Genomic DNA, 11,516 nt, shown 5'->3' with positions numbered 1-11,516 from the left:
CACTGCTGCTGCTGCTGGAGCCTCTGGATCCCAAAACCCAGCCAGGAGCCAGCATTTTCCCTGGTTTTCCCCCCAGTTCCCCTTCCCACGCAGCAGCGACTGGGCCGCGGACATCCCACCTGGGCTGTGAGAAGTCAAGAGTGCACCAGGCTGACACCAAGCACCTCCCGCCTCCCCCCGCCCCGACAACCTGCACTGGGACTCGGGCGCTTTCTAATCTCTTTTTTACTTCCATTTTTTTTTGCATTTTACCCCAACAGCCTGTATGCGGAAGAAATAAACCGGTCATTTCCCCTCCAAAAAACATTTTAGGAAGACTGAACTCAAACCCTTTCATCCCAAAATGGGTTTAAAGCAACCAAGCACACAAGGTAATTCTTTAAGACCTTTATTAACAGATGCTTGCAGTTTGACTTGAAAAAATCAGGTGTATATTTCATACAAATTAAAAATGAGGTTCTTAAAAATCTCAACTTGACCAGATATGAAACAATTTAAAAACCTTTAAAGGTATATTGAGAAAAAACAGGCTTTTAAAAAACGTGTTTATCGTTTCCAAAAGGAGACTTCTTTAGGTAAAAATAATAAAAACCCCATGCTGCATAGATAATGCAGATAGTTCTAGTAATCTGGTCAACAGCAAAAAGCAAGCACTTAAGGTCTTCAGTTCCAATTCTTTTGTTCATTTCTTATTGCTGGAATTTCATTTTCTTTTCTTCTTCATTTCTTAAGTCTTTTCTTTGATGACTAAACTGAAAAAGAGAGAAAAAAAAAAAAAAGGCATGATCAGGCAGGTGTTGGAGGGTTAGACGGGTGTTTGGTCCACCGAGACTCCGGCAACTCTCAAGTTCTCACTGAGGTAACGTTCACACACAGAGAAAAAAACCTTATCAACTACAGCTCTTCCATCAGCCCACTTCCAGTGACCAAACCCACCATCTTCCAGACAATACGAACACAAAGTGCTCCAGAAAGAGGAATTTAAACCCCAAAGGAACCCCATCTACGCCTCTCCCCGCGCTGGCCTCCGTTTTGTGCCAGGCTCCCGGCAGAGCTGCCGGGTCGGGCTCCGCAAAACGGAGCGGGCAAACCCCGAGCTGAGCCCTGGAAGGCATGAGGACAACTCAAGATCTTCAGGAGGTGGCTGAAGAGCAGATCTCTACCTGTGCCTGACAGAGCAGCGTGGCTTCAGTAAGCCACTGCCCAGACCACAGGAACCACAATTTACATTCACCAGTACTATCGACAGACAGAAAAAGCAACCAAGTGTCATCTTGGTGTTTCTCCGAAGCCCACAATATTAAGAATTCAGCCAGCTTGTGTAAACTGTTAAGATGAACACCAGGATAAAACAAAGGTTTGCACCAAGCACACAGACGGCACTGCAGCAAGGCGTGAAGAGATTTAAGTAATTCACCCGCACGACAAATCCAGCAGCATCCCAACCCTCAGGGAACGGGTCCCTGAGCTCTCACAGCCGGGTGAGGTCTGCGGCTGCTGCCCACAGCGAGTGACTCTCCATGCCCAGCTCCTGCATTCCCTGTTCAGCCCATTCCTCTGACCGTTCCCCACCGCTCCCGCCAGAGCCTGAGAGTCTTTCCGTTTGCCTGTCCTCCAGGCAAGGAGCGATGAGTGAGACACAATAGGAATGGGATACGAACGCTGGTGAGAGGGGAAATACAGAGAAGGAGAGAGGAAGAACAGAGAGGGAAGGTGCCAAATAAAAAAAAGCAGAACAAGTAGTATGAGTCCTAGCAGTGAAAATATTCCCAAATTAGCAAAACTGCCCATCAGGAGACAGTGCCAAATCCCAGCCAGTTGTACCCTGCAACAAAAACAACACTTTAACACCGACCTTTCCACAACCCTGCCCAGCAGCGAGCCCCACCTGCGCCTTCAGCCACAGGCACCCTGGGTGCTCCATGAAAAGGACCGTCTCTACCAGCTTTTACAGCGCTTTTTTGTTTAGATAAAAAGCTGCTACCAAGATTCTTCTGCATATTCTGCACCAACTTTCTAGAAATTGATGCCCAGAGGTCTTAATGTCCCTTCAGGACCAAGCGACAAAAGCTCAGTCACTCACAGCACTGAGTAAGTCCCAGTACCGCTTTCTTCCAGCTACTTTCAAGTCACTATAGCAGCACCGCTGGAACTGTTTCTGGGTGGACAAAGATGCCGTAAGCCTGGGCTACTGGGCACAGCCAAGATTAAGAGTTACAGCATTCCAGACCCTGACTCCATCAATGAAAATTAAGGCCCCGTCACTGAGTCCTCCTAATTAATCAGCACTTGCACAGCGAAGCCTCACAGTTGGGTTCTGCAGACATTAGCGACCACGCTCACAAGTGCGGCCTGTTTGGTTACAACACGCATGAGCAAGAATGGTCCAAAAACCTTTTAAGGCAGAAATTAAAGGAAAGCATCAAAAGAAAATAAAAGCCAGTCATCAAATCATATCCCCGAGCACCCCCGGACACGCACCCGGATGATGGTAGAGATGGTAAGCCGGTATTTACTCAGCCCCGCCCTGCTCGGCCTCGGGAGCGGACGTGTTCTCAGCTGGTGGTTCGGCTGTCTTCGTCTCTTTGCCATCTTGTGGTTTAGGGTTCTCTGGGCGTCTGCGTCGGTAGTTGAAGTTACGACGGTACCGACGTTGAGGTGGCTGCTGACCTTGGGTCTCATCCCCTTGGTTCTCTTTATCTTCTTCGTTCCCATCCTCTCTAGGCTGTCTTTGACGAGGAGGACCCCTGAAAGTCAAGCTAGGCTTTAACAATGCAGCATCTGACCATCGCCATGTTCTGTCTCTGTTGCTAAAAGGCAACGTTAAAAAAACCAAGTTGATCTGCAGCATACCTGCGAAATCGTGGTCTATAACCTCGATACATGTTCTGCCTGACTGGTCTGCCTTGATCTCCTGCACCCTGGCTGTCAGCACCCTGCAAGACATTAGGCAACAAACCACCTTAGCCACATGAAAAAGCTTATTAACGCCCAACTCGTCACGCCACGAGGAAGACGGCTGAACGGGGGCTGTCAGGTTGAGTCTGAGGCGTACAACAAGGTGGGCAGCGCTCCTGGGGCACAAGAATACGTGCTATTAGAATTTGTGCTTCTACCAGTTAATCATATAGGAACTTAACACAAATCCAAACACACTTTGTTTTTTAAAAGCTGTAATGGAAGACCTTCAGCTTATCAACACTGTCTCCAATATTGCACCTTACTGCCAAACCTTACCAAAAACACCTTAGATATCTACAAAAAGCGGAAAAAAGCTGCACCCCATCACCCTGCTCCAAAGCAATCAAGCCAGTTTACCATCACGCTTTAAGCAAACGTTACCTCCACTATCTCTCCCTGCACGGGAGGGTTGGAATATTGTGGTCGACGCCCGTAGGGCCTACGCATATAGTAAGGTGGGTACCGCCGCCTGCGATAGGGACGGCGTTGCTGGGCTTGACCTTCTGGGATGTTCTCTGCTCCTTCGTTCTTTTCCCCACTCTCACTATTCTGGTAGTTTTGCTGGTAGTTGCGTGGAGGACCCCTACGACGTGGATATCGTCTGTAATGGTTACGGTCTGCTGCGTATTTACTGCCTTGCACTGGAACGCCACCAGGACCTGTAACATTAGCTGCCTCCGCACCCTAAAGAGTGGGGATAGCGTTAGGTAAACAATCAACATCAAATCAGTTATAACATAATATAATTTAGTACCGAGCAACGATTTACATCCACATTGTAAAGCAATGAAAACCCATTCATCGCCTTGGATGTCATCAGGCATTGACTCAAACCACAGGCACCACACCAAAGCCTGCAGACCAAGTTTTCCCTGCATACTCTAACACCCGAGAGACGTGTTTACCTTTTCTCCTTCAACCACATCAAACTCCACGGTCTCTCCATCTCCTACGCTGCGGAGGTACTTCCTGGGGTTATTCTTCTTTATGGCAGTCTAACAACACAACATCACAGAATTACATTTACAGGCACAGCATAAGAATACTACTTAGCATACTACTAAAGACTTTTTTTTTTTTAAAAAGAAACATTAAGGAATTTGAGAATTTAATATCTTAGGAGGAACACTTGTACTCCCCAAAAAAGCAATTAAAACACTGAAAATCCAGGAAGCCATAAAATTTACCTGTATTACTGTACTTCTGGCCTATTGAAAATGTGCAACGGCTCTACCATTGACTGGAACCGTCTGTCAATGTGCTGCCTGCTAGTTGAAAAAGCAGTTTGAAAACAAACAACCCCCTCCCCCCCACACCAATACACACTGGCCATAGTACACTTAACCAGGGAACGAACCAGCATTAAACACACCCATAGTATTTATATACATTCCTCTGAAGCACATAAACCAATATATAAGCCTTTCCAATCACACACACAGATTTCCAGCCCTCTACCACTCCCCACACCACCGCAGCCATGCAGTAGCCTGCAGGTCCCAAGCTACGTAAACACATCAACGGCCAGAAACGAAGAGATTTCCTTCTCTGAGGCTTACGATACCATCGCTCCAGCCACAGCATTTACCAATTAATCACAAATCTACTCTGTGTATTATACACCAAGCAGTAGCCCTTCCAAGGTGCCAGCACCAGACAAGCCTTTCTATCCGTATCTGCATGTTACATGACATTACCAGAAAACACTGAATTTTCCGTGCTATTCAGCAGTGGATTAGATTTCTGACAGATGAGTTAATACGCGCCGTTCTCAGCCACATTCTGCTTATCAAACACTAACTGAACAGTAATGCAAGTGTAACAAATTCATAAAAAGTACCGGCAACAAAATTTGACTGGATTTTTCACCCAAAATGGAACAAAATCTTTGGAAAAACATGCCCACAAGTCTCAGCCTATAAAGCAGCGACTTTAGGGAAAGACAGAAAGCCTTATTACAACAGTAGCTGAGTCTAACAGCTCTTTATGAAAGCCAAGCTTGATAACAGGGATGGGGAAAAGCACACACAGCTACAACTCATAAACCAAGATGGTTTCTTTCAGATTAGACCCCTAAAACTGTTTTATGATGAAAATTATTACACTAAAACAAATCGCTGCCAAACTGTGCTTTAAGAAACACAGACAGTAGTTACATGACAAGTCCTGAAATCTGACATTAAGTCAAGGTCACTTACAGGTTACCCTACTTGCAAACCGAGTAATGAAGTCGGAAAGCTTTCCTTCAGGGTATATATTCCTGTCTTGGTACACCGAAACACAGTGGAGTCACTTGGCCTTTCTCCACTGCCCATTACAGAGTAACTTGTATAAATAAATGCCTCTACATTTTAATAGCAGGCAATTCAGACATGGCTCACGCAAGAAGCTGAAAGCTAGCAAATCAAACTTAAGTCAAAACTCTTTCCAGGGGTTACTTTTTCCTCCCTTTGTTTACAACTTCAGCAGTATATCCCCAACTCAAAACAAAAGAACAATCCACGGACTCCTAAATGTCAGAAGTAAACCATGCTCCACTACGAACTCTCTGGGGGCTGCTTCACAACAAGAGATCCTATGACAGACAGGGTAAAAAACCAGAGAGCTGATCACAGAGAGTCACGAGTCAGACACGAAGGACTAAGTTAAGGCCAACCTGCTCCACGAAATAAGGCACAGATGTGGTGTGCAGTCTCACTCTGGTCTAGTTTCCAGAGGTTTACATGCTCCCCACAAATTATATTTAAGTGCACCATCTCTGTTTAATTGAAAAAGTACCTATTAAAACGTTTTCAGGTTTTCATTGAAAGCCTGGAGCAATAAATACTACAGAAGTTTTGCCTAGAAAGAAATTCTTCACTGGCATTTCACCCCTATTACAGCCCAATTAATTTCTCTCCCTGCTGCAAGGTTTTCATTTAACCCTATTTCCATATGCTCACTAACGACTATATGAATCCACAAGGCAACTCAACTGGGCTTCAAACAGTTATCCCCAAGTCAACGGAGCGTACTTGCAGACAGCGCAATTTTCACCACTGTACAGTACCAGCCTGCTCAACCCCACGTATCTCACGTCCTCACAACAGATAGATGGGGATACGCAAAGCCCCCAGCTACAAGCAGGCTCTACCTGCAATCCAGTAGCAAGAAACAGTTGTTTGTGTTCAAGTAACAGTTCTTGGAAAATGTGAGGCTCTTTCACAGCTTCAACCTTACTTACATAGGTCATGCATAGCAAGTTTCAGAGGTAGCCTGTTCCAGTTTCAAGGAAGTCTTACCTGATGGACAAACACATCTTCCTTGGTGTCATTCCTGCAAGACAACAGGAAATGGAAATTCATGTATGAAACACACACTAAATTAGCCCAGTTTACAAATTCAGTTGCCTGGGGTGGGTACAAAACAGGGAACTGTCAAGACAACTAACTAGCTTCCAGCATCAGCCTTGCTCCTCAACCTGCTCTCAACTAGTCCCCTACTAGCTTCCTGCTTGCTGTGAAGAGGCTGTCAGGTGGCCTATGCAAGGTTCAGAGCCCAGTAAGTCACATGTGAAAGCCTTCTTCCTCCCTCCTGCTCTCCCCTCTATCCTTCACATCCCACCAAGGGAGATGTTCGAAGCAGAAAAAACACCTGATAGTGACCAGTCCATCATTTCTGGCAGTGCTCTGTGCGGGAGATCAGCTATCGCAATCTTTGAAGTGATGATATCACCACTCAGGCCTTGCGAGATCTCTCCAGAGTTACACATCCTCTCAGCCTCGATGCTTCCTTCACTTAAGGAGTAACAACACTAGCTGTCTACTGAAGGCAGTATGGTTAGTCAAGCTGAATTTGTGAGCACAGAGAGGGAAGAGCTGGGGTTTCTCTCCTCACAAGAAACAGAGAACAACTCAGGTCTGTACCAACAAGGAGCCAAAAGCATCCTTCAGCGTGACCATGATACAGTTTCCACAGTTATCACACTGAGGCTGGACAACCACAACATGGTACCGAGCCAGAAAAGTTTCTGTTCTGCAATCAAGAGGCACAGCCGAAACAGGTTCCGCGCTGGTTTGAGCACTCTCCATACCACTTCCACCACTCATAACAAACTTACAGCCATACATTCAAGCTCGCATCGTACCAACTGAACCTCTCTGCGGTATTAGTTTCATTAGTCTGTGGAACGGTTTGAATCAATAGCAAAGCAGCTTTTATTTCCTAGAATGACTGGTTAAAGACATTGTAAAGCAAGCTTGTGTTAAAATGCGCTCAAAATTGGAGAGCTTACAGCTACAGTAGACAGAATCCAGAATTTGTTGGGTTTTTTATTTTTTTTTAAGATAAAGCCAGGTGTTCCCCACCACTGCCTTTAAAACAGGAGGATGACAATTAAGACTTTTTCAAAAACTCAATCCAAGCTATGGCTATTTTGTCAGCACCAGTAAAAATAAGTCACCTTGTTCCCTCATGGAATTGATGCCTACAAGCCTCAAAGGTTACTGGAAAAAGGTAGTCAAAAGGCAACAAAGCAGAGCCAGTCTCATCACCATGAGGCAGCTTATCTCCAAGGCCCCAGGATGCAGCATCCAGAAGCCCTTGCAAAGCCTGAGCCTAAATACTTTCATCTTCGCAATGCAAGATCTCTTACCTGATGCTCCAAAAGCTGAAAACCTTCAGGAGAGCCCAGTAACAGGTTTTCAGTTAAAAAAAAAAAAATTAAAACACACGTATCACATTCCTTCACTCTCAACTGAAAAATGGTGGTAGGAAGTGCTCATCATCTGTGCTCTGCCAAGTGCATTGCTCCTGCCCAAGTCTGATTTTGGACAACCATACCAGGATGCTTGTTTTTAAAGTCCTTTTGAAAATGCAGCTTCCACTTAAGAGGACTTTGGAGTTTTAGATCAAGGAACGGCTCAGTTACGCAGATACAGTTCAAGGTGTATACATGGTTAGTTAAAAAAAATCTGCTGGTCAATTTTGAAGCCCAGTGCCTGCCCTGTGATTCCTGATGGTGTTTTCCAGCGAGCGCACTGCCACTTGGATGGTGTAACAGTCATAGCCGTCACTTTCTCAAAGAACACTTGAAATGGTACAAGAGAAACCCCCATTCTGAAGGCCTAACAAGCCCCTTAGCTTATTTTTGCACCAGATGATTCTCCCCTCAACACCTAAAATAAAAAAAGGCATCAGACAAGCATGCAGATTAAGAAAAAGCCACTGTTAAATCTGGCGGAGCACTAAACACAAAGCCAGATATTGATGTGCAGCTCCAATTATGGTAAAAGGACCAAGTCAGTGGCCTGCACATTCATTTACTATTTTGACAACTGTGAGAAACTGACAGATCCTCAGAATTCAAACTAGTATTTCAGAACAGAAATGCACTTTTAACATTAAAAGAACACACGGAATACCTGAAGTTAACATGCACCTACATCAAAGCTACATTTTAGTTCCAAAGCTAATTTTAGCTGCAAGCAGACGTGGCTGAAGCAAAGACAAGCAAGGGCAGCAGCTCCCGCAAAGTTCCCCTCGCAACAAGCCAGATAGATTCCAGAGTTGAGGAAATGTCCTCCAGTCCCGTTCTCAGGCTGCGGCTCTAATCTCTTGATAACACGAGATCACGCTGGGTTTCTCATTAAAAATGGCAACCTCAGGGATTAAACAGCTGCCAAATTAATGACTGGGGAAGCCATTCGGATGTCTTAACTAGCTGCTGTTGCTTCCTTGCTTGACTCACATCACTGAGCATTTCCACTACTGAGGGAAACAGGAAAAAAGCCTTCCCTAGAGGTAGAGTTTGTGGCCTATGAGTTTATACGCGTTTACAAAAGCCAAAGACGCTAAAGCTTACAGCACTGACAACTATACGACATTTCACATTAAAACCTACATGAAGAATGCAAACTGGGCAGACTCAGAGTCAAGTTTTTACAGTCGCAGGCACAAAACCAATTAAGGAGCTTGGCAGACAATAACAACTGGGTCATAAGGTAACAGACAGTTTAAAAAAAATGCAATATTTAAAACAAACCTAAATAAAAGACCCAATAAAAGCATCACTATCTAGGCTTGCTTCCCTGAACAAGAGTTCCCAAGTCTTCTGTCAAATTCTGGAACTGTGGGTTTGAGGTACACGGTGTTTAAGGGGAACAGTTCTTTGGAATATGGTCTCTGCAAAATAACCCACGGGGAGACCCCCGGAACTGATGAACCATTTTTCCAGAACTGGTTTGCCGAGCAATTCCAGGACTCCTCCACTACCAGATAACGTCCCTGATATGCCTATTTTAAGTATTTACACAACTCTTAAGTGTTCGAATTTTTCTTTAAAATCGATTAGTCATAAAAAGAATCTTCTAGGCACTTATTTCTTGACACCCCTTTAAACATGTCAGTCTTGCAATATAAAAGAAATCTGAATTTTGATCATTTCCCTGTACATTCAGGGGTTCCTCAAGAGAGCATACTTTTAACTACCAAGTGCTCAAAGCCATCTCTGCTTGCATTGACATGACTGAACCTCATGCAGGGGTTTAAACAAATATTTTGTGTGTGCTAACACACAGCAGACTTTTATACCCTTAACAGGAAAAAGAAAGCCGAAAACCTAAACAATCATTAAAAAAATAATCTTAATGTAATTAGTATCACCATGAAAATAAATTCACTGAGAGCAAGGCCAAAATTCATAGAATGGTTTGGGTTAGAAGGGACCTTAAAGCCTACCCAGTGCCACCCCCTGCCCTGGGCAGGGACACCTCCCACCAGCCCAGGTTGCTCCAAGCCCCGTCCAACCTGGCCTTGAACCCCTCCAGGGATGGGGCAGCCACAGCTTCTCTGGGCAACCTGGGCCAGGGGCCCACCACCCTCACAGCAAAGAATTCCTTCCTCGTATGTCATGTAAGTCTCCCCTCTTGCAGTTTAAAACCGTTACCCCTCCCATCCTATTGCTCCCCTCCCTGCTCCAGAGTCCCTCCCCACCTTTCCTGGAGCGCCTTTTAGGGACTGGAAGGGGCTCTAAGGTCTCCCCGGAGCCTTCTCTTCTCCAAGCTGAACACCCCCCACCTCTCTCAGCCTGTCCCCACAGCAGAGGGGTTCCAGCCCTCCCAGCATTTCCTGGGCCTCCTCTGGCCCCGCTCCAACAGGTCCACGGCCTCTGTTGCGGGCCCCAAGCGCAAAAAGCCAACCCGACAAAACCCGAGGGGGCAGGAGATGCTGGCGGGGGCAGGACGCATCTTGGCAGGCTGACCAAGCAGGGTGACAGAGGTGGCGAAGGCAGACGCGCCCCCCCCCCCCCAGCCCCGCTCCGGGCAGCACGCGTGGCCCAGGAGCGCACTTGAACTCGGGTCCAACGTCTGCGCGGCCCGACATCCCCCCCACCTCCCCCCCCCTCCGCGCCGCCCCCTCACCTGTTGATGAAGCCGTAACCGTTCCTCACGTTGAACCATTTCACTGTTCCCAAAACCTTCGTTGCTGGGGGGTGGGGGGGCGAAGAGGAGGTGGAGGGGGGGGGAGAAGAGAGAGGCGCGGGCGTCAGGCGGCACGTGGCGGGGCGGCGCACACAAAGGCCCCCGCGTGGCGGACATTTTGAGCCGCCCCGCCCCCACCCGCCGACACGCGGGGCCCGGCGGCGCGCGCGGGAGGGAGGGGAGGGGGGGGGGAGCGCCCAACGGCCGCGCGCGCGCCGCCCCTCACTGAGGGGGGGCTCGCGCCGCCCCTCAGCCATGGCGCGGGGGGAAGCGGGGGGGGGGGGGGGGGAATCGCGCCGCCGGGGCTTCCCAACCGCCGCCGAACCCCCCCCCGTTCCCTCACCGATGACCTTCTTGTCCCCGCCGGCGGGAGGCGCCGCCGAGGCCAGGCCGCTGCCCCCGTTCCCGGTCCCGCCGTTAGGCTTAGAGTCGGCGGGGGCGGCGGGGGCCGCCGCGGGGACGGGGGCGGCGGGCGGCTGGGTCTCGGCCTCGCTGCTCATGGCGGCGGCTGTTCGGTGCGGACGGTGGTGGTGACTGGCTGTTTGCGCCGCCTCCCGCGGTGTGATGGTGACTGAGGCCGGCCGTGGGGGGGCTGCTCCCTGCTCCGGGCTCGCTGAGCTCCGCTCTCCGCTCCCGATACCGATCGAACTGGCCACAATGGCGGCCCGTACCGGCTAGCCACCCCGCGCGCCCCGCCCGCGCGCGACGCTATTAGCCGTTCGGGCCGTCCGTTAAGCGGCCAGCGAGCCCATTGGTTCTTCCCCTCCCGGCCACCTCCCCTCGCCGAAGGCCTATTGGCGGTGGTACCTGCTTTTCCCCAGGAACGCGCGCCCATTGGCTGCTCCGCCCGCGGCTGCCAGGCTCGCTTTTCTTACCGGCCTACCCGGAATCCCCGCCCCCGCGCTCTGATTGGCCGCTGGCGCCGCTCCCGCCTCCAACGGGCCCCACCGGGGAAGTGCGCGCGACCATGTGGCGGCGGCGGCGGCGGCGCCCGGTGCCTCCCGCCCCGGCAGCCCCCGATACCCCCCCGGTCCCTCCCGTCCCCCTCCGCCCCGATAGCTCCCGCCCGGTCCCTCCCGTCCCCTTCACCCTGGC

General features: G+C 49.0%; 1 protein-coding gene across 3 annotated transcripts; it reads right to left on the bottom strand.

Moving 5' to 3' along the window:
- Positions 1 to 372: 372 nt before the first annotated feature.
- YBX1 (Y-box binding protein 1) lies at positions 373 to 11,093 on the bottom strand. Of its 3 annotated transcripts, none has more exons than XM_063353710.1 (8): positions 10,765 to 11,093; positions 10,362 to 10,425; positions 6,243 to 6,276; positions 3,867 to 3,956; positions 3,343 to 3,645; positions 2,854 to 2,936; positions 2,482 to 2,759; positions 373 to 752 (listed from the first exon to the last, which is right to left on the bottom strand). In XM_063353710.1, exons 1-7 carry the CDS (start codon positions 10,919 to 10,921, stop codon positions 2,513 to 2,515), a joined length of 978 nt encoding a protein of 325 aa, XP_063209780.1. In that variant the 5' UTR covers positions 10,922 to 11,093; the 3' UTR covers positions 373 to 752; positions 2,482 to 2,512. The 3 variants fall into 3 exon arrangements, with proteins under 3 accessions (XP_063209780.1, XP_063209781.1, XP_063209782.1); XM_063353711.1 differs by having other exon boundaries at positions 373 to 747; XM_063353712.1 differs by having other exon boundaries at positions 2,482 to 2,747; positions 10,765 to 11,092.
- Positions 11,094 to 11,516: the final 423 nt, after the last annotated feature.

Source organism: Chroicocephalus ridibundus, chromosome 16 (assembly GCF_963924245.1).
Source record: "Chroicocephalus ridibundus chromosome 16, bChrRid1.1, whole genome shotgun sequence".
Lineage (NCBI taxonomy): Eukaryota > Metazoa > Chordata > Aves > Charadriiformes > Laridae > Chroicocephalus > Chroicocephalus ridibundus.
Note: the sequence above shows the minus strand (reverse complement) of the source record. Positions and strands in the feature narration are given on the sequence as shown.

Excerpts from the sequence above, each read along its gene's own strand:
- YBX1 (XM_063353710.1), bottom strand. The coding sequence starts at position 10,921 with ATGAGCAGCGAGGCCGAGACCCAGCCGCCCGCCGCCCCCGTCCCCGCG. Across the intron at positions 10,426-10,764 it reads CGGGGACAAGAAGGTCATCG|CAACGAAGGTTTTGGGAACA; the intron begins GTGAGGGAACGG and ends CCCACCCCCCAG. Across the intron at positions 3,646-3,866 it reads ATGTGGTTGAAGGAGAAAAG|GGTGCGGAGGCAGCTAATGT; the intron begins GTAAACACGTCT and ends CCCACTCTTTAG.